Below are 19,974 nucleotides of genomic sequence, written 5' to 3' on the forward strand. Positions count from 1 at the left end.
CTGGCCACATGACCTGGAAGCTGTACGTCGGCTCCCTCAGGCAATAAAGCGAGATAAGCGCCGCAACCCCAGAGTCGGTCACGACTGGACCTAATGGTCAGGGGTCCCTTTACCTTTACCTAGAGCCAGGGCAATCACAACAGATATTTCCATATTAATTAAGCTTCTCAGATTCCACAGCAGAAAAGTTTGAATTCTCCAACCCAAATAAATGCAGCATCTTAGAAAAACAGCTGTCCGTTGCGATTCTGTCATGACTTGAGTCCATATTAGGATTTCAGTTGTAGATTTTTACTATTGGATGCAATAATTTCTACAATATACTGTATTCCACTTGCTTGAAGACTTTGCTCTGCCTTGTTGCTGCCCCTCCCATCCCAGCAGATCACCATGCCCAGCACATGTGCTTGTGTCCCACATTATCTCAAGCATGACCAACTGAGGTTCTCATCTCACACTGGCTCATGAAACAGCTGGTTCTGGACCCTTTTTGTAATTCTCAAGCAGGAGACAAAACCAAAAAGCCCATCAGTCTGTCCCCCCCCCCTGTCTTTCAAGAAAAACCAAAGCAATTCCTATACCATTTTTAAAAAGAAGAGCAATTTAATTTACACAGAAGTACTAAATGTACATAATTCTTTTAAAAAATTGTTATACACAATAAATACAGTACAAAATTATTTTATAGTACTATATTTCGTTTTTGAACTGTGATGAAGTTCAAACTGGTACCAGCAGGGGGGAGGAAAGAAAAACTGGTTATTTTTTTTTTTTAATACTAAAAATGAATGGGGTATTACTTTTTGCTTCCTCGTATTTGGAAAGCCTTCTTGTTATTTGGTCTTGGATTGAAAACGCTGAAGGATTCGGATGGGCCTAAATGAAATTACATCAATTTTGAAAATGACCTTTCAGAATTACCCTCTCAAGCCCATTTAAGTCCTAAATTGGCAATGATTTGAAGTGGGCAGTTGGATGGTTCTTAAGAGTAGCGATCTATATCTCTCCTTCTCTTCTCCAAAATACCCCTCTCTTAAAAACCAAAAATACCTCCATGAAAATCTAAACACGCAGAAAGAGACGAGGGACTTCTCTTCCGCTTTTGCAGCTATGAAACCAGAATGCACGGTCTCTTGGCTTAAAAAAATACTGGAAAAGATGTCATAAAATATACTTTTCCCATAATAATGAGGGTGCCGGTGTGTATTATCAACCTCTGAAGGGAAGAATTTCCCTGCTTAACTATTTTGTAGTGAGAAGAGGCGGTGAACAAATGAGCTAACAACCCCAAATCCACACTTTTTAGAAGAAGGAAAAAAAGGACACTAAACAAAAAGCCAAACAATTTCATATACATTTTTATATATATATTTATATATAAAAAAGAAGAAAAACCCCACCAGCCTGGGAGTCAGAACATCCCTTATTGCTTCCTAACCATATATGTTTCCCCCCCTCCCCACATTATGGTAACAAGGGGGTTAGAGGTGGGGAGCACTGTAAGCTTCAGCAAGTAGTGTTTCAAAACCAAACCTGGTTTTTGTTTCTGCTTGGGATGCTCCTCTAGCACCTCCCCACGATGAAAGAGGAACCTGTTTGCCCCCAAATCAGCCGTCGTTGTTTTTCACGTCAGTGGAGGCAAGTTAGTGAGTGTTCCGTGGCACTCTGGCTGGGAAAGCCCGTGTGTGCAGGACTGCTGTGTGTGCATCAGAGTATGTGTATAGGGCTCTGGATCAGGGTGGCAAAGCGTGAACATGTCCTGCTTGCTCCTGGCCTCCTCTTAAAAAGGCTGTAGCTAACGTTCTGCGATGGAGCACCCCTTTTAAGTGGGGGGGGGGTGGAGCAGGAGGGTGGGCATGTGTTTCGGAATATCCCCAAAGGCTTTCTCTCCTTGCAGGAAGTAAGTTTTAAAATGCCACCTTACGCAGAACCAAAATTAAACAAGAGAGCAATGAAATGAGATTGCAGGGACGCGGGTGGCGCTGTGGGTTAAACCACAGAGCCTAGGACTTGCCGATCAGAAGGTCGGCGGTTCAAATCCCCGCGATGGAGTGAGCTCCTGTTGCTCGGTCCCAGCTCCTGCCAACCTAGCAGTCTGAAAGCACGTCAAAGTGCAAGTAGATAAATAGGTACTGCTCCGGCAGGAAGGTAAACGGCATTTCCGTGCACTGCTCTGGTTTGCCAGAAGCAGCTTAGTCATGCTGGCCACATGAAGCGAGATGAGCGCCCCAACCCCAGAGTCGGTCACAACTGGACCTAATGGTCAGGGGTCCCTTTACCTTTACAAAGCATAAGACAGGAACAGTGCCTTTCTTCTGTTGCGGTTTTTGTAGACAGAATCCACTGGGACAGTCTCATATCCCCCTCTGATATGAATGGGGGCTGTGCAGGGTATTTTCTGAGTGGAACTGCATCCTCTTAAAAGAAAATCTGATTCAGGAATCCCTTGTGGAAACTCTGGTGTGGACACAATAGTTCCTGCACGAGGCACTATGCTTTTGTGTGTAGTGGAACACACAACACTTGGAAGTGGGCTCTGGTATTCTGTTTTCTTAAGCGATTTGCACCATTGGTAAGATGGGGTGAGTTTTGAAACACACTTTGTCAAAGACAAAAAAGAGAGAGAAATTTAGACCTTCAAACCCCCTTTTTGGTTCAATTATATCCCCAAAAACTTCTCCAGTAAACTGCATTTTTAAGACACAAACTTTTTTCTCTACTTCACAAGACACAGTAAAGTTTAAAGGAAGAGGAACTGATGCTAAGGAATAGGCTTGGACCAATAGTGACATTCTCTAGTATTTTCTGCCTTTCCCCTGTAACAACATTTTAGGGTACAAGGACTATTGGTATTCCCCTCTCTTATTGTTGTTGTTTTTTGGGGGGGGGGCAGTGGGGTGGTGAAATGCAGCTAACAAGGACAACCAGCCAGAGGAAAGAAAAAATGTCTGCAGGTACATTCGGTACTGTGTGCACAGAGAGGCCTGGAGGAAGAAATGCAACACAGAAATCTACAGATGGGTTTACATGTTCTCTGCCCTTGGTCAAAAAGTATGAGTGATGGTAAGGCAAGATAATAATGAAAATAATATATATATATTTATATTTTAAAGGCCTGAATTCAGTCTCTTTATCCACAGAGTTATACTAGAGATACTAGCCAGCTCTCTACTCACACATCCTAGAACAGATTTTGACAGATAGCTGCCAAGCATGCTTTGCAACTGAACAGGTAAACATAAAATTATTTGTATGCTCAAGTAGCTTCATGGGAGCAAGTAGCCAAGGGAGAATGAGGCAAAGGCAAAAGAAATAGTAGAGCAAGTCACACAAGTGCACAGACAATGCAAGGAGTGAGAGATGGGGCAAAACTGCTCAGAAACACCAACAAACTGCCGTATTTTCCCGTGTATAAGACTAGTTTTCCCCCTAAAAAATAATGTCCAAAATCTGGGGGCGTCTTATATACGGGGGCCATCTCCTCCCGTTTTCTGAAACTGGAGTCCCCCAAAATAGGGGTCATCTTATACATGGGGGCGTCTTATAGATGGAAAATATGGTAATACATTTAAGAAAGCTTGCATGGGAGCTGGACCATTCAGCTGCTGACAAGATCCTTAATTACTCCCTCATCTTTACTTAGGAAAGAAGTTATCTCAGATGTACTGACTTCTCTAAATTGCCCAGGTTGTTTCTGCAAGCACTGACAAACTCTCTCTCTCACACATACACTCGTTTTTAGAATGAATAAATCAAAGAAGCACACTGATAACGTTAAGGCCTCACTTAACTGTGTTTGGTTTTTTTTTTTGGGGGGGGGGAGAAGTCAGCAAAAGAAAGAGTTGAGAACATCAGTTTTCCAGTACCCAAAAGACACAGCTAGCCAGGATGTTTTCACTGTTCTGAGTTCCAAATCCTTCTGAAGGCCCTGATTTAAGAATATACTTTTAGCTGTTTGGGGGGAGTTTCACATTTTTTAAAGCGGCATTTCCAACACAACAGAATGGCAGCTAAAATTCTCAAAAGAAATGTTTATTTTCCTGTAACTTTAAAGATAAAAACTAGAAAAGTTGCTGCGTCCATACAGTTTTGGTTTCTGCAGCCTCCCCCCCCCCCCCAATTGCTTTTTAAACCCTTTCAATACTTTTCATGACATTTTATCATCAGTTTGGTCAGGGACAGGGTGGTGGTGATGGTGGGCACCAGGGGAGGAAACTATCAAAGAGACTTTGTCTCAGGACCGATTGGAGATGGGGGAATGTAGAAAAGGAGAGCGTGAAGGAATTCAGAAGGCAGCTGCAGCAAATTCCCGACTCCTGGAAACCAGAATTATAGCTTTTTTTTTCCTCTTGGAAAGAAATAAAGAAGTCTGAGGGGAGAAGAGGGAAAATTAAAGATTTATAGCCAATGGCTGAATGGAGATCACTTGGCACTATTACAAAAGGACAAACAGCTTATCTCCCGGTCAGACTTGCTGGGCCTTATTTCTGGCTCTTGGTTTATTCTGTGGGACAGCCACCAAAAGAGTAGGCCGGCCTGCATTGAATCTGAAACTTGATGTCAAGAAATATATTTCTTTTATTTCCTTTATTTCTTCCTACAAGCAGGGAATGTGGGATGCAGTGGCACAGAGCAAGAAATCCAGTTTTGGTAGTTGGATAAAGCTGGCTGTTTGCTAATAGGCAACTCTGAAAATAATGAGCATAGATGCCCTGCTTGAGAATAAAGAAAGCAGAATTCTTTGGCAGCACACCCATTGCTTTGCAAGCTGTAAGCTAAGGTATGCGTGTCTGCTTTGATTTTAGGTAGCATAACTAGTCTGGGAAGAAGAGAGACCTGCAGTAGCCAAAAGGGGCACAACCAGCAAAATTACGGTATGCACTGGATTCTCACGACTGAATTGTACTCAGTAGGAATCCAAACATGCCCTTAACAGTCTGGTGAGCTAAAAGCACAACAGTATATGTTGCGTTTCCGACTCAACTCTGAAACAACAATGGAGAGTCCTTCTCCCTGACAGGATGAGAGTGAGGAAAGTAAACTTTCAAGACTGCGAAGAGTACAAAACATTAGGAAATGGGGGGGATGAACTACGGAAGAAACACAGACAATTTTACCCCTTTCTTTCTTCACCAGCTATACTCCCTTACTCAGTAGGGCACTTGTACTATGAAGCAGGCGCTGAATCTGGATAGTGGTTTTTTTTTGGGGGGGGTGCTCTCTCACTCCTTCAATTATGTAGAAAATTATCCTATTTGCAAAATGATGATGATTTCTATGCGCACATACTAATGATATAGTATGGCTCTGCAGGCTATGAACTCTAGGATAACTTATCTTCACATGCGTTGTGTTTGCACACAGTGGGCTGAGCAAAAGTGCACACACCACATTCTCGCTTTTATGCTCTCTTGGATATAATACAGAAGGCTCAAGGCAGAAGAAACCTGTCTCTAACGCATGGTGGTGAGGAGGACACAGACATAACCAGAGGGGAGTTTTGGCACCTGTAAGCAGGAAAATATGGTCTGTGTTTGTTTTTGCATCCAGTCTGTCACTTGAGGATTAGTCTGGAAGAGTGTGAATTAAATGGGGGGAACCCCCATAAGGTTGAAGACTTTGAGAATCAAACCAAGCACCGCCCTTCTGGAGCTACACTGTGTTGTAACAGGATTTAGGAAGAATCATTACACCAGAGTGATCTGCAATGTGCCATGGAGTACCCTGACAGTTCCATCTGAAAACCCAAAGGGCAGCAACTCTAGCTGACATTTACTCTTGAGGCCCATATGCAAAACAATACAATTTTTTGACCTTTAGGTACATGCTCCTGTTGCTGTACTGAGATCAAGGAGAGATTCAAAACAGGAAAAATGTAGTAAGTTTTCATCACCTTTCCTTAGTGGGAGAGTATATAAACCTTCAAGTTATGAAAAACTCATCAACAAGGAGATGCAGAATTATTTCACAGTTTAAGCCACAGCAAGGATAAAGTTATGTGATTGCAAATAAGGGAGAAGTGGTCCAGCTTTCTGGAGTCGGCACCACCTCTAATATAGAACCAATTTCTACTCATCAATGCCCTGTTTTCCACTCAGGCCAAGTCCTAACCATGTTTACAACAAGCTTCTACACCAAGTCACAAAAATACTTGATTAACAATCACCTTGCTTTTTAAAAACCTTTCCAGCTTGTCTGCCAAATGGTTCTGTGCTAACTCAAAATTCCCCAAACAGAAGACTGTCTGCTGACAACCCACCTCCAAGCCTGTTTTGAAGTTTTCTCCTCACACAATCCAGCAGTGGAGGAAGTGAAGACGTCCCTGGTTCTCTCTCTGAAGAAGGCTAAGAGACACCTCCTAAACAAACACCAATTCAGGAACACTTTCAGGTGGAAGAGCATTCATCCCTATAGAGTATGTGGCACTAAAGAACATTAATACACCACAGAGGAGAGAAACGAGAGAGATGGCACTTCCAAAGGCCTGAGATGGCACCTAAGCAAAGTGGCAAAATGTCCTGCAGGGACAAGGAAGCTAGTTGTGGAAGAAGAAGGAGCCCAAAGTGATCGTGCGTGAAGGTTGCAGCTGCAGATTCCATCATGCAGAGGACTCAATGACAAGAAATCCAGTATTTTCAGGTCCAGCGCAAGTTTTAAAGAATACTAACAGGGCATACAGGACACCTGCCACCTGTCAAGGAAAAGGGGAGAGTTTTGAATGGAAGACTTGGGACGGCAGATCTCATACTGCTTCATTTGTATGCCACTCTCCACATACCAATCTTTCATGCAATCAAGTCTAAGCTTTGCCAAGCTGCGGCTAACCAAGGACCGTGTCCTACCTTAGCTGTTCTGTTCCCACACAACTCAGTGCTGTAATGTGGGGAATGCTTAGCTCTTTGTTTTTCTGTGAATAAAGCCAGAGGTAATCTAAGAATCTGAAAGCAAGGTTGCCCTACCAGCATGTGACTTGCTTGTAAAACACTTGCATAAATCCTGCACACATAATTATTTTTGTTTTGGGGGTGTAGATATCAAGAGTAGACAAAATGAAAATCACTGATAGGAAAATAAAATGGGAGATCTCAAGTCAAAAGTCGTAACAAATGCAACAGCCAAGAGAGAGAAGGGAGCAGAGCTATGTTAACAAGCCCCCCAGACACTGCTATCTTATCCCCCAGCTAGCAAGAGGAAGACGCTGACAGTTTTCACTAAAGGATTCTCATCCTATCACATGACTTTTGTCCACATGCAGGAAGCAGAAGGATAGATGAGAGGTGCAATGCTGTGGTTTTAAAAATGGAAGAAACCAAGGTGGGAAACTGAAGCCACAGGATGCAACTAGAGAGGAAAACCTGGCAGCTGCTGCAAAGGAGGAAGAAGTCAAAGAGAAAACTTGCTTGGCTTCCTGCCCGTGCCTGGCTGGGGTTCCAAGTCCCCTTTCTTGGGAATGCCCAACCAACTGTACACCTCTGGCATCTTGAATAGATTTCTTTTGACAAAAGGTTGACAGCTTGGTTAATTTAAAAAAGGGGGGGTGAAGGGAAGACGTTAGAGAGAAATGTACACCCTCTTGCCAGAACTTTCCTAGTTTCACTGATCCTGACTGCGTTAACCAGACCCATGGATATCTGGGGAGGGACTGGCTTCCTCTTTAAAAAGGGCTTATTTGTAAACTCAACCCACACTTCTTTGTTTAAACCATTAGTGTTTGTATCTTTTCTCCTTTCTTCTTTTTTTTTTTTGCATTTTGTTCAGATTCTATTTTTTTACGTTAAAAAAGGAAAGAAAAAGCAGACAGTTTATACTTAAAATAACTTAAGAAACCCCACAAAATCAATTACATAAATTGCCCCTTGTGGCAACTCCTCTGGAGCTGTCCCCCTGCCCTACCCCATTCCTTTGGCCTCCCCGCTGGCTTCTGGCTTGGGATTTGTGAAAATGTCCAAAATATAGGTGTGGAGTTTGGGGCGGGGAATAAAACCCAATTATCACCAGAGATTCAAATTAGCAATTTGTTACAGAATCTAAATATTACACAGCCAACACTACCACCTATGGGCCCCCAATCCAACCCCCACCCGCCTGCCTCGCATTTGCTGAACTTCTTCTTTAAAAATGGTGCATGTGATGAGACAAGTATATTGTAAATCCAGCCGCAGCTTTACAACAACCAAAACCCATCATATAAACACTTGGATGGATGAAGCCTCTGTAGGACCTTCTCACTGCCCGCCCCACCCCAGATCCCCGCTCTTCCCTTCTGGTATCAGCCCTATTCTATCAGGTCTCTGGGAAGTGGCACCTTGGCTTCCAACCGTTTCCCAGCCAGCAGAAGCTGTAGCAGCTCCAGTCCTTGGCTCTCTTTGTACAGTCTCTGCTTGGTATAGATTTCTGTTATCTGTTCAACGTCCTTGCTCCAAGGCCGCCATTGTGATTGGGGGCAAGGTAAGCGTCTGTGCGGTGGACAGGGGAAGAGAAAGGGGAGGAGGAGGAGTTGTATGATGAGGAGGGTGCTCGGGTGTTCTGGCCCCCAGCTTGAGGTTGCTGCAAGTTCAGGATGCTATCAATGGCGCTCTGTAGGTGCTCGTTGAGCGAGTCATCTGGGGGGCTGTCGCTGGAGAAGCTGGCATTGTCCACATCGAAAGACTCTGACTTTCTACGTTTGGCTGGGGGCAGGGGCACGTCCCATGTGAGTTCAGAGGCAGAACCATGGTCAGGTGGCTCGATTTTTATCATCCGGTGATAAAACTCATCCTCAACCTCCGCCAATTCCTTCATAAGGCCACTGGTTGAATCGTCGGTCTTAGGAGGGGTGGGGCTCTCTTGCATCACGAGGGAACGGGCATCGCTCCGGTTGAAAAAGGTATGCTTGGTACCCTCCTCTGACCGGCTCTTCTCTGCCCCAGCCATGGAGGGGCTCTCGTGGGTTTTGCGGGAAGTGATGACGCTCCTAGAGCCCCCGTCCTGCTTGATGATGAGGGTGCTTGGCACCATATCGACTTTGGGGCTGCTCTCTTTCAGGCAGGTGTCAGAGGCTTTATCCGCTACAAAAGCGTCCACATTCTCCCGGTATGTCTTACGGAGGGGAAGCCTGCAGTAAGTCACAAGGGGCTTTTTCTCCACTGGAGCTGCTGTGATATGATCAACGGTCCCATTCATTTGCCCCGCCGTTGAGACGGCAGTGGTGGTGGCAACGGCTGAAGCCGACGAGTGCTGGTCAGCTGTTTTGATCACTGTGCACATGGGCGGCGGTGTCTGGTGAACCGGGTCCAAGGCAGTGTTGTGAACCACTTTGCTAAGGCCCGCCTCCTGTTTGATCTTCAGTTTCAGTCCAATCCGGCTCCGGGCTTCGTAGGTTTTGATGGGCGGCTTACTCCTGGAGGGCAAGGCATCCTCATCACCATCTAATGAGGGAGAGGCCTTGGCCCACGTGACCGAGGGAGAGCCTCCGCTGTGCTTGATGACCAGTTTTGTAGGGTTGATCTGGGTTGCCATCTGCACCGGAGGTGCCTTCAGGTTCTCAGAAGCCAGAGCGGCACTGCTGGACAGAGCACCCTGAGCCAGAGAAGAAGCAAAACTCTGCGACCGCGAAGATGAGGAAACATACTCATCTGCAAGAGAACAACATGTGTCACTATTTCAGACAAAAACAGACTGAGGTCTTCTCACGCCACCACTGACTTAGCAGCAAACTTTAACCTAGAGGTGGCCACTTCTTTAGTGTCACGGGCCACTGTTTTCTCCAGTTACAAGCTGGAACAATTCAGACTCTTTCACAGATGCCGACTCTCTATAATAATATTGGCATCACCTCAGAGCAAAAGCTCCGCAGACATGGAGTGCATGCACTCAGGTGGTAGGTCACAAATGTGTTTCTTGTAAGATTCCCCCTCAGGAGGCAGGTTTTCAGTCAAACCAATGCTTTTTTGGCTTCCAGAAACTGTTTTGCTATCTCACACACAAATAGATACAAAACACAGGAGATTTGTTGCTTATTTTCCTTATAAGTGAAACGGTGGTTCAAAAAACATTTTACCATACCTTGATTAAAACTTTGTAGGGGGGCCAGATAAAATTGCTCTGTGGGCTACTCACTGACCACACATCATGCATTCGGATAACACCTTTAAGCCTTTTTTTGGCTGGGCACCCAGCCACTTCTCTCTTACCTTCCCAGCACACTTGTTTTTTTCCTTCTGAACCAGGAAACTCTGGTTACTACATTTGGAATTCTGGGTCTTAAACCATCTTCAGACTGTTGATATCTAAAGTCTCCCATTTCAGGTTCTGCATTCTGCAGAAGTGCACTGCGAAGGGAGGAGAGACGGGGCTGCGTGCCAGAGATGCTTTCTATCTTGGTTTACTAAACTGAGATATGATCATCCAAACTGAGATGAGAAATATTGGAGGTCAAGCCTGCCTGAGAGTCAGTCCTCTGCCCTGGAAGTCCTTAATGCCAGATGTGGCGGTCGCTGACAAGAGAAAGACAGTTGGCATTTTCTCAAAAGCACAAGGGCAGGGAGTGGAGGAAACACATACACTGGAATAAGCAAGCTACACAAGGAAATGAAAGGCGTCTTTCCTCACCCGGCTTCTCCTTTGCCAGCTGTTTATCAAGAGTTAAGGTGGTCTTTTCTTCCTGTATGAACATTCGATCGATCATCACCATCTCTGCTGAAGGACTGACTCTCTGCCAATGGAGGACAAAATATTGTGTCATGGGGAAGGCAAAGCCAACCTGAGCCTCATGAAACCCCCCTCCCAATCTACATATTGTTGAGAACTTCCTTCCCTTTGCTGCCTCCCTCACTGTTGACATTTAGACTGACGCTCCTCAGGGCAGTGGCTTCTGTACATTTATAAGGCTGTGGCAAGGATGAAAGTAAGAAACAATCAAATCTGTGTTGGAGGTGTAATTAAGTAGAGGGGACACTCATACATATATGGTGGACAGTGATAAAATCAAGGGCTTCTGGGATATGGTATATGAGGAGCTAAAGAAAATATTCAAACAAAATTTTATTAAGAGAACAGAAGCTTTTTTTACTGGGGATACTTGATACAGATATAGCCAGAGAAAACAAAAACAAAAATCTTTTATGCTACAGGGGCCGCGAGAACATTAATTGCCAAAAATTGGAAAAAAGAAATAACACAGATAAAAAAAGAATGGCAAGATAAATTATTGGATTATATCTCATTGGCCAGATTGACTGGAGCTATCAGGGATCAGCCCAAACAAAAATTTCAAAAAGACTGGGAAAAATATAGAGAGTATCTTAAAAAGCAGTGCCCTCGAGTTAATACTTGGACTTGTTTCGATTAACTTCTGCAAAATAAATTGAGGTATGTAAGTCAAAAATAGTTTACCAAAAAAGAAAAGAGAACCGTGTTGAGGATGAAGGATGTCAATTGGAAGGAACGAAGAAATGAAGTATGGTATATATATATTGATGTTCATTTGTTTGTATAAATTTTTGTAAGTAACAATGTTTTAGTTGTATTTCTCTGTTTTTTGTAAGTTTTAGTGTTATGTATTATTGTTTTTATGTTTAATGTGTGTATGTGTGTCGTAAAATAAATTCAAAAGAAAGGAAGGAAGGATCCATATTAATTGATTAAGACCAGCGGCGTAGCGTGGGTTGTCAGCACCCGGGGCAAGGCAAGTAATTTGCGCCCCCTAACCCCTAACTTGCCGCCGCTGCCAGCTTCTTCTTGCTGCTGCTGCCTGGGCTGGTCTGGTGTGGTTCTCTCCCGCGCTCAGCGCTGCGCTGGGCAGCCGCTGCACTGTCCCTCCCCCAGATAGTCCCTCGCTCTCTCTCCGCACCGCACGCCTGGCACCCACCCCCTCCACAGTGGGCGGCGACCCAGCGGCTCGGATCGGATTCGCACAGCCAGCACTGCAGTGAGAGAGAGTGAGTGAGCCAGGTAGGGGCAGAGAGCTGCGAGTGCGCCCCCCCCCGATGTTGCGCCCGGTGCGGCCGGCCCCCCCCCGCACCCCCCACGCTACGCCACTGATTAAGACGCCAGTGACAGGAGAAAGAACTAACACATTTATTCTGCTGAATTTCCTTTTGTTTGTACGGATAAATGCAAAAGCCCCTACTAGCCCAGCAATCAGGTCAAATGGGAGGAAATGTGGTCAAGTGTGGGGCATTCCTAAGCAAGGGAATCCTTGGCAATCCACCAGGGTGGCTCTGCCACGCTCAAAGGATGAGGCAGGTTCCAATCTCCCACCTGCAAATTTATCACTTTTGTTCACTTGTTTTTAATGAACTGATATGGATTTAAACAAGCTGGTGAACTGGTATAATCTACTGTACAGAGCTGCTCATTTTCCACAGATGAGTGCAAGTGGAAATCCACATGCAAACCGACACATAAGAAGCCTCTAGCCCTGATAGTGGTGGAGATACGTATTTTAAAATATGCAAGCACTGTTCATGTTCCGGCATTCAAGGACCAGGGTGTCTTTGCCCTTCACCAGTCTCTTCCTTGTTACCATCAGTCATTTAATCTCCCATTTCCTTACAGCCCCTCAACCTGCCTAACCTCCTCTTTTTGCCACCAGTCCACTCCTGCAACACAACCCCCTCTCCTAAGCATCTCCCACCCAAACTCTGCAAAGTCTCAACTATCTGGTTCAGAAGAAATAAAACAAACCGGGCAAATCTTTGCAATTAAACCATACCGGTGTCTTGTATTGACTTGCATTAGCTCACTCTAGGCATAGAACCTTGGTTTCTTTGGGAGAAAATGAGGAGGTTTTGGCAACCTATGTAGATCCCTGCCTATTCTTCTTTTCCTACAAGATCACTTCTCCATCATATTTATAACAATAATTAAAAAAATACACACCAAATTCAGAACGTACCATATGATTGCAACAGTTCATCTCAAACACAACCATGTTTTCAGCCGGCTGAGTGTTCCTGGCAAAGGCCAGGATTAGATCAGGATACTTGTTGGAAAACTATCTGTCCAAAGAGGAAGCTAGAGAAGAAATTCTTACCCGGGATTCCTCCAACAGCAGCAGGCGGTATTTGTTCAACATGGCTTGTGTGCGTTTCAACAACTGTGTAGACACCATTTCAAACTCTTCATCTACTAGAAAGAAGCAGAACAGGAAAGGAGGGAGGGAGGGAGGGAGAGAGGGGGTGGTGGTTATATGATTGCCTCCTGTGAATGGGACCTGCTGTAACGAAAACCCTTCTTGCTGCTGGAGAATATTCATAATGCACTAATGTAAGTATTTCTTTCTCTCTTTTTTGGCCAATTATTTTTATTGATTTTCCATAACTGTTACCAAATTAATACAAATTTAAAAGCTGACTTCCCACCCCCCAGAAATCCCTTCTATTTTCCTCCCTCCTTTGCTGCTCCTCCTAATAAAATAACTTTTCCAACTATCATTTCAAAATACATTCATCCCTTCTCCCTACACATCACCTGCACAATTACCAATTTCTGCTATGACTTTTATACATTGTTATAACCTGTCCTCAAAATAGTCGAGTAGAGTAAATCCTCTTTTATCTATCTATAATAGTCATTCATCAATTTTGAAACATTTCCTTCTGATACCTCTTGAGAAACACTTTGCCTGAGAAAAAGGGATCTTGCTTCCTTCCAGACAACACACACACATTCCTCCCCAACATTCCTCCCGTCTCCTAATGTAAGTATTTCTAAAATGGTAGCCATATTTCTCTTTAACTGCAAAGAAAGTACCTGAAAGACTGAAAAAATTATTTTGGAATGAATTTTCACAGGCAAGGACCTATTTTAATTAAGATGCATGAAGCAATCTAGAAAGTTTAGAACCTGCATATACAAACATGTACCCACATGGCAAAGCTATGTGCAATGTGCATCAAAGACGCAAAAATAAAAAATGCAAAAGGGTAGCTTAGAGTAGGTGTACTAACCTATTAGGAATTCAGGATTCTGGATTTAACTGGAGTAGGTGTTCTTCTTCATTCCCACTGCAATCCTATGGGCCTAGCCCTAGAAGATACCCAGTTCACAGCACCCACAATCCAGTGAGCATAGCAGGGATGGTAGTACTGAGCCCTCAAGGAGAACAATTACTTTATGCACATGAAGTACTTTGGGAACTTAGCTTTTACTTTATCTTAGCTTTTACTTTTAGGATTATGATCATCAGTAAGGATACAGAGTAGTGGGGTTTAATAGAAGGGGGTTGTCCAACCCTAATGCTTGGACAAGCTATGGGAAACAAGAGTCAATCCATCTCTTTGCATCTGATGCAGGAGAATCACAGACAAAACTCACCTTTCCGATAGTCATGGGGAGAAGGCAATGTTCCTTGGTATACGTGGTATGGTAGGAGCCTCTGTAAGGCATCTTCAAATGACCGAAATGAGGTTTTGTAGTCAGGATGCAACACTGCTCCTTGGTGTTTATGCAGCTGTTCCAAGAAACTAAAGGAAGCAGCAAAAAAGATGAAGCTTGTCAGGGGTGCTAATTTGGCCCATGAGGTTGTTTCCCCCCAACCATGCTCACCTGCCCCATAGCAGATATCAAATATCAGCTAGCAGTACCACTTTGCTCCATGTAATGGTTACGTTTGTTCTATGATTGTAGATTTCATTGTTATAACCTGCCATGGGATCTCAAGGTGAAGACTGGGTAAGAAATCATATATATGGCTACAAAGGAACAAAGAACTTAGGTCATTCCTCTGCACACGGGATTCCATTTACTGTCTTTTAAATTTGGTTCCACTCTAGAGCTCCTGAGCAGAGCTAATAATTGCCCAAAGTGGGGTTTGCATCCCGCTTTCGGCAGGAATTCTTGCAGCTTGAGAACTCAAGCTGGGATTGCAAAAGAAGAATGAATCAATCCATAGTGCACTTGCAGTGAACTTCTGACTCTTCCTCTGAAGTTGAATCACCTGATGTCATATGGCATCAGGTGATTTAACAGGTGGGTGACCCCCCCACCCTGTAAAAAGTGGTTTGTGGAGGGTGGGCCAGTTCTGGATTCGACCCACTGGCCAGATCCAGGTCCCCACCCTGATAAACACTAGCATTCCTCTGCTTTGCTTCTGTTCTTAGGGCTGCATATCTGTTGAGGGGCTCTGGGAGAGACTCACCAAGCTTCCTTGCTGGGCTGTAGCATGGGAGGGGGCTTTTTCAGGTTTCCAAGCTTGCCCTCATACTGGCAAGGAGAAAAAACAACAACATAAGAACAAAGAGCAACAGGTGAATTTGAGGCCACAAAGAAAAGCACCTCCTGCTTGTAAGTGGCCAGCCTTCTGGTGAAGATGCTAATCATATTATGGCAACGCTAATCAGGCAAACATAGCAGTGTAGTAAGAGACCTTCGTAGAAAGTGATGGGAGATTTCGCAAATCCTTAGAAGCATCAGACAAATTGGAACAGGTTCAAAAGGACGACCATAATAATAATAAATAATAAATTTTATTTATACCCCGCCCTCCCGGGCCAGAGCCGGGCTCAGGGAGGCTAACACCAGTAAAATTACAGTAAAAATGTAATAGGAAAAAACCCCCCAATTTAAAATACAGGTTAAAATGCAATTTAAAATGAAGCCTCATTTTAAAAGAAGCCCATAGATCAAAACCATAAGGGGAGGGAAACATAAGGGCCAGACAGTCCAAACCAAAGGCCAGGCGGAACAGCTGTTTTGCAGGCCCTGCAGAAAGATGTCTAGTCCCGCAAAAAGGATGGTTAGAAGTATGGAATACTAAGTCATATGAGGGAAGGCTGAAGGACTGTTTAGCTTTGAGAAGACCGAAGGGAGGCATGATAGCACACTCCACATTTCTGCAGAATGTTGCACAAAAGAGGACAAGGGCTACTGCCCCAGAGGGCAGCACTAGATCTAATGGGTTTGAGCTGCAGGAGGTTTTCTTTTGGCTGAAATGATTCAAGGGATATGATTTGGCTGAAACAGCTTGCCAAAAATATTTAAATGAATGAATAAAAGTGGCATGCTAGTGCATAGGCTCACCTGCTGCTGGATTTGGGATGGGGCTGAAGGCATGAGTTGAGGCAAGCCCTTTCCAACTACCTGGAGCTGCAACGGACCTTTCCCCAGATTCAGGCCTGACACAGAGCTAATGACTCCAGGCTTTGTCTGCCAAAGAAACAAGAAGGTAGCTTTACAACCAGATGGATTGTAATGAATTAGAACCAGATACACAAAGGAAGTTAGCAGCAACACAAACAGTTACAGCATTGCCAACGCTTGGGAAGATAGGTATCAGAATTCTTCAGTGCTGCAGTTGCAAACCCTTAGCTATGTGGATAATTACAGCATTTTCAAAAGAGCCATGAAAATTTAAAGCAGTTTATTTAAAGCGATGCAAAGCCCTGAGTATGGAAATATATACTTTAGGTTATTTTCATAAATCGCACAAGTTGATGGCAGAGCACAAAAGAGCAACATGTATACTACTGCAACTAGATAGTAGTTCAAACTATGCTGTTGGAACTATTTAAGTTTAACCACTAACAATAATCATGACTAACTACTTAGTCAATTAGGCAAAAACTATAAATAATTGACTATATATCATACTGAAAAATATATATGTATATATGTATGTACATATGGGTGATCTGGCCCCAAGAGTGACAGCCCAGTGACATCTACTGCTAATAAACCTTCTATGTGAGACAGTGTTGATTCTATAATCAATACAATGCTTAAGCAAGACTCATACTGTTGGTGCTAAAAATAAACACTAGGCAATTAACAGCATGGGTATGTTTTGTTGCAAAGAATCCTTAGCTTGCTTCAACAATCCCACCTGAACTGGCTGCTGAATGGCAAGAGGACCTGCAGGTTTTGCTTGCCCAGTGGCTGCTTTCCCTCCAGAAATGGTTGTGGCGCTGCTGGAAAATGTTTTACTCTCTGAAGGAGCTGCAGCAGCAATAGCTAGAGAAATGGGGAAGAAAATACAAGCGAGTGAGATTTCAAAATGATATATGGAACATTTTCAAGTTGTAAAAAATAGTGTCTGGAATCTCAGTTTGAGTCCTACATCTCTCTTTTGGATTTTCTATATGGTGCCCGGTTGTGCAATTTCTTTTTTTTACAGATGCTCAAGCATCACTGGTCCCTAAAAAACCTGTAGCTAGGGAGTGGATGGACTGAAGATTGTGGGAGCAAGCTTTTCTCCCTCTCCCCACAAACACAATGTTTGTAGTCATGGGCGGAACTTGGTAGCCACCTTCTCCCCTACCCTTGCAACCAGAAGCCAAACATAGAAACAAGGTTTAGTTTTCTAGGGTGGTTTAAGGCCTGGCTCCTCTCATTTAACCGCTGCCAGGAGGAAACGGAAGGGAGAAGATAAGATACCAGAGCACATCAGCAAGAACAGGCTATCTCCCCTTGCTGGCACTTTCAACTTCTTTTTCCATCCAAGCTGGCTTCTGAAAGAGTCTGTCTGACTCCTAATGTTCTTTTCTCCCCCTTGATTATGACCAGGCTGCTCCCAAGTACATAAACGTAAAGCCCTTACCCCTAAAAGGCAGCATTTTAAAAAATGGATACAGACCATCCTGAAGGATGTCTGGAGACTACAGCAGTCCCTGACATTCCGTAGCTGGCCATCCTAGCTCTTCCATCCAAAGCCAACCCTTTGATTGCTCCACCAGTTCAGTGAAGAAAGCAAAGAGTCTCTGCCCTTCCATTGCAAGGGATTGGGAGAAGGCCATTATTCATATTGGAGGTTAGCCAGGCCAGCAGGGCTAACATTCCTGCTCTCAGGAAATGTGCCAAGGAATCTTTAATGAGCACAATAACGGAGAAAGGGCTAGATGTTTGAATCTTATGTGGAAGAGCAGGGGGAAGAATACTGCAGGAAAAGCTGAGAGCAACGGGGGGTGGGGGGGATAATGTTGCTAAGTCAGATCTTGTTTGGTTTTTCAATCAATCTGGAAAAAAACAATGGAAGCCTTCTTTCCCCTGGCCATGGCAGGCAGGCAGGCAGAATTCCACATGGAATCTGGGCTTTCATGTGTGGAAGGGGAGGGGGTGTAACAGGATTCTTGCTTTTAAAAAAGTGGGGGGGGGGACAAGTTTCTATCTCTAGTGATTTTGGCGATAAGGCATCAAAACCTTAAAAGCCCACAAAAATTCAAATACGTGTCTTAAAAACCCATCCAAGTTGGAGCAAACTTGCATGAGGAATTGATTGGGATCTTAATTTCGGAGAGGAAAAAATAGAAAGGGTCAGTAGTAGTTTATTCCAGATTCTGGGTAATAGAAAGGGCAATTACTCCTGAGTCTATCTTTTCCCTTCTCCTCACAGAACTCAGTGACATATATAATATATATACACGTGTGTGTTTATGAGTGTTATATCTTGCCCTTTATAAGGTGATCTCTGGGCAGATAACAATGCATATGCAAAAAGCATAGGACAACATATACAGTTCCGACATGTAACTCCTGCGTAAGTGAGGTGATGCCTGCAATTGCCAAGGTGGGAGGAAACTGGCTGTGTGCTCCCCACAATAAGCTTTGAGCCACTCCAAATGTCTGACAGATCATTGATTCCAAAGCAAAGAATTGATCTGCACTCAATTCTATGCCATATCATAGAGGACACTTTCCTGGAGGTATGGATATCTGATTTGGGGTGGCTTAAATCTTTTTTGTGGAATGCACACATACCAGTGCCTTATTCATTTATTTATATACATTGGCTATTATTGGCATTGGGAATAATTATTGACTGTGTCGCCTGCCATCAACAACTCATTTCCTGTTTCGTTGTGGCATGAACCCTCTTCTCAAAACCTAGGAAGAACCCTCAGCAACTGCAAGGGACAGGAAGGTGGGCTGCAGTACCTGATGTGGGCACCTCTACTTGCCTTGTAGCAAGGCCAGTCCTAACAACCGGGGATGAAAAAGCATACCATTTTGCATTATGTACATTTTTTATTTCTTCAGCTTGTAAACCGCCTTGAGTATTGTAAGATAGAAAGTTGGTATACAAATTAAAAATGATGAAATGATGATGATTAAGCTGAACACTGCAACTTTTACTCTGCAGTTTCTCACACTAGTCAGTTGTCTCAAAAACCATTATCTTCTGCAAAGCTTGCACGTATTTCCTTTGCTTTCCACACTGGACTGCACATACAGACAGGTGCATGCACGCATATGGTTGGAAGAGTGAACGGCACAGGGAAAAAGAAACTATTTACCAACAGGCAGATATACACAAATATATGGAGCAAAAGACAAGCAGCAACACTCGGAAAGATTGATAAAACAATGCAGTCCTCCTCTCCCCCAAATCCAGCCCCGCAAGCATACACAAAACAGTGTTTTATCAACGTACATATTGATGCCGATTTGACCAACACAGGTGTTTGTTGCTGGAGGAGTGACGTAGGTTGTGCAGGCTGCCCTCCTCCTCCTCTCTGGACCTGCCCCTTTTCAAGCACTGGAGCCGCCTTGCTCGAAACTGCATTGGAAGGCTGAACGGTGGCAGGCACAGGAGCATGGCTGTGAACTGGTGGTGCCTGGCTTGTTGATACTGTGACCTGCTGTCCTTGGCTGCTAACCAAGACTGAGGAGGGCTGGCTGCTGAACTGGCTCAGCACAGGTGGTGCTTGGCTAGTGGAAGTTGGCTGCTTCGTTTGTAGAATAATCCCCTGGGGCATCTGCATAGAATAAAAAGCCAGAGAATAACCCACGAAAGCCACTGGCAACACTGTGAGCGTGCCAAATTATGTGTTTCCTGAACAATCAACTAAGTGCAGAACCACACATCTGGGAGTATGGGTAAGACGGCATAGGTCAGAGGATGCAAAACTTTCCTACTATTTAGAGATAAGCACTGAACACATTCTCCTGTTTGATTTCTAAAAAAAATTCCGTGCTTATCTGCAAATAATGGAAGTACTTTCACCAATACAAAAAAGGAAAAAGCTCTTTCCTCCTGCAACTTCCTTTCCACCTTCC

General features: G+C 44.0%; 1 protein-coding gene across 9 annotated transcripts in view; it reads right to left on the reverse strand.

Annotated features, from left to right (window-relative positions):
- Window positions 1-580: 580 nt before the first annotated feature.
- The window catches only part of BICRA (BRD4 interacting chromatin remodeling complex associated protein), a 108,801-nt gene continuing 89,407 nt past the window's right edge, over window positions 581-19,974 (reverse strand). For 6 of the 9 annotated variants that reach the window (XM_081018577.1, XM_081018580.1, XM_081018581.1 and 3 more), the window contains 8 exons: window positions 19,349-19,673; window positions 16,805-16,932; window positions 16,003-16,128; window positions 15,122-15,186; window positions 14,299-14,447; window positions 13,016-13,110; window positions 10,591-10,693; window positions 581-9,614 (listed from right to left, as the gene is read on the reverse strand). In XM_081018577.1, the coding sequence (XP_080874703.1) occupies window positions 8,398-9,614; window positions 10,591-10,693; window positions 13,016-13,110; window positions 14,299-14,447; window positions 15,122-15,186; window positions 16,003-16,128; window positions 16,805-16,932; window positions 19,349-19,673 (2,208 nt within the window). In that variant the 3' untranslated portion in view covers window positions 581-8,397. The remainder of the gene's footprint in view (window positions 9,615-10,590; window positions 10,694-13,015; window positions 13,111-14,298; window positions 14,448-15,121; window positions 15,187-16,002; window positions 16,129-16,804; window positions 16,933-19,348; window positions 19,674-19,974) is intronic. The other 3 variants (XM_081018585.1, XM_081018579.1, XM_081018583.1) reach the window with 2 other exon arrangements.

This window comes from Podarcis pityusensis (genome assembly GCF_964106645.2).
Source record: "Podarcis pityusensis genome assembly, chromosome: 8".
Lineage (NCBI taxonomy): Eukaryota > Metazoa > Chordata > Lepidosauria > Squamata > Lacertidae > Podarcis > Podarcis pityusensis.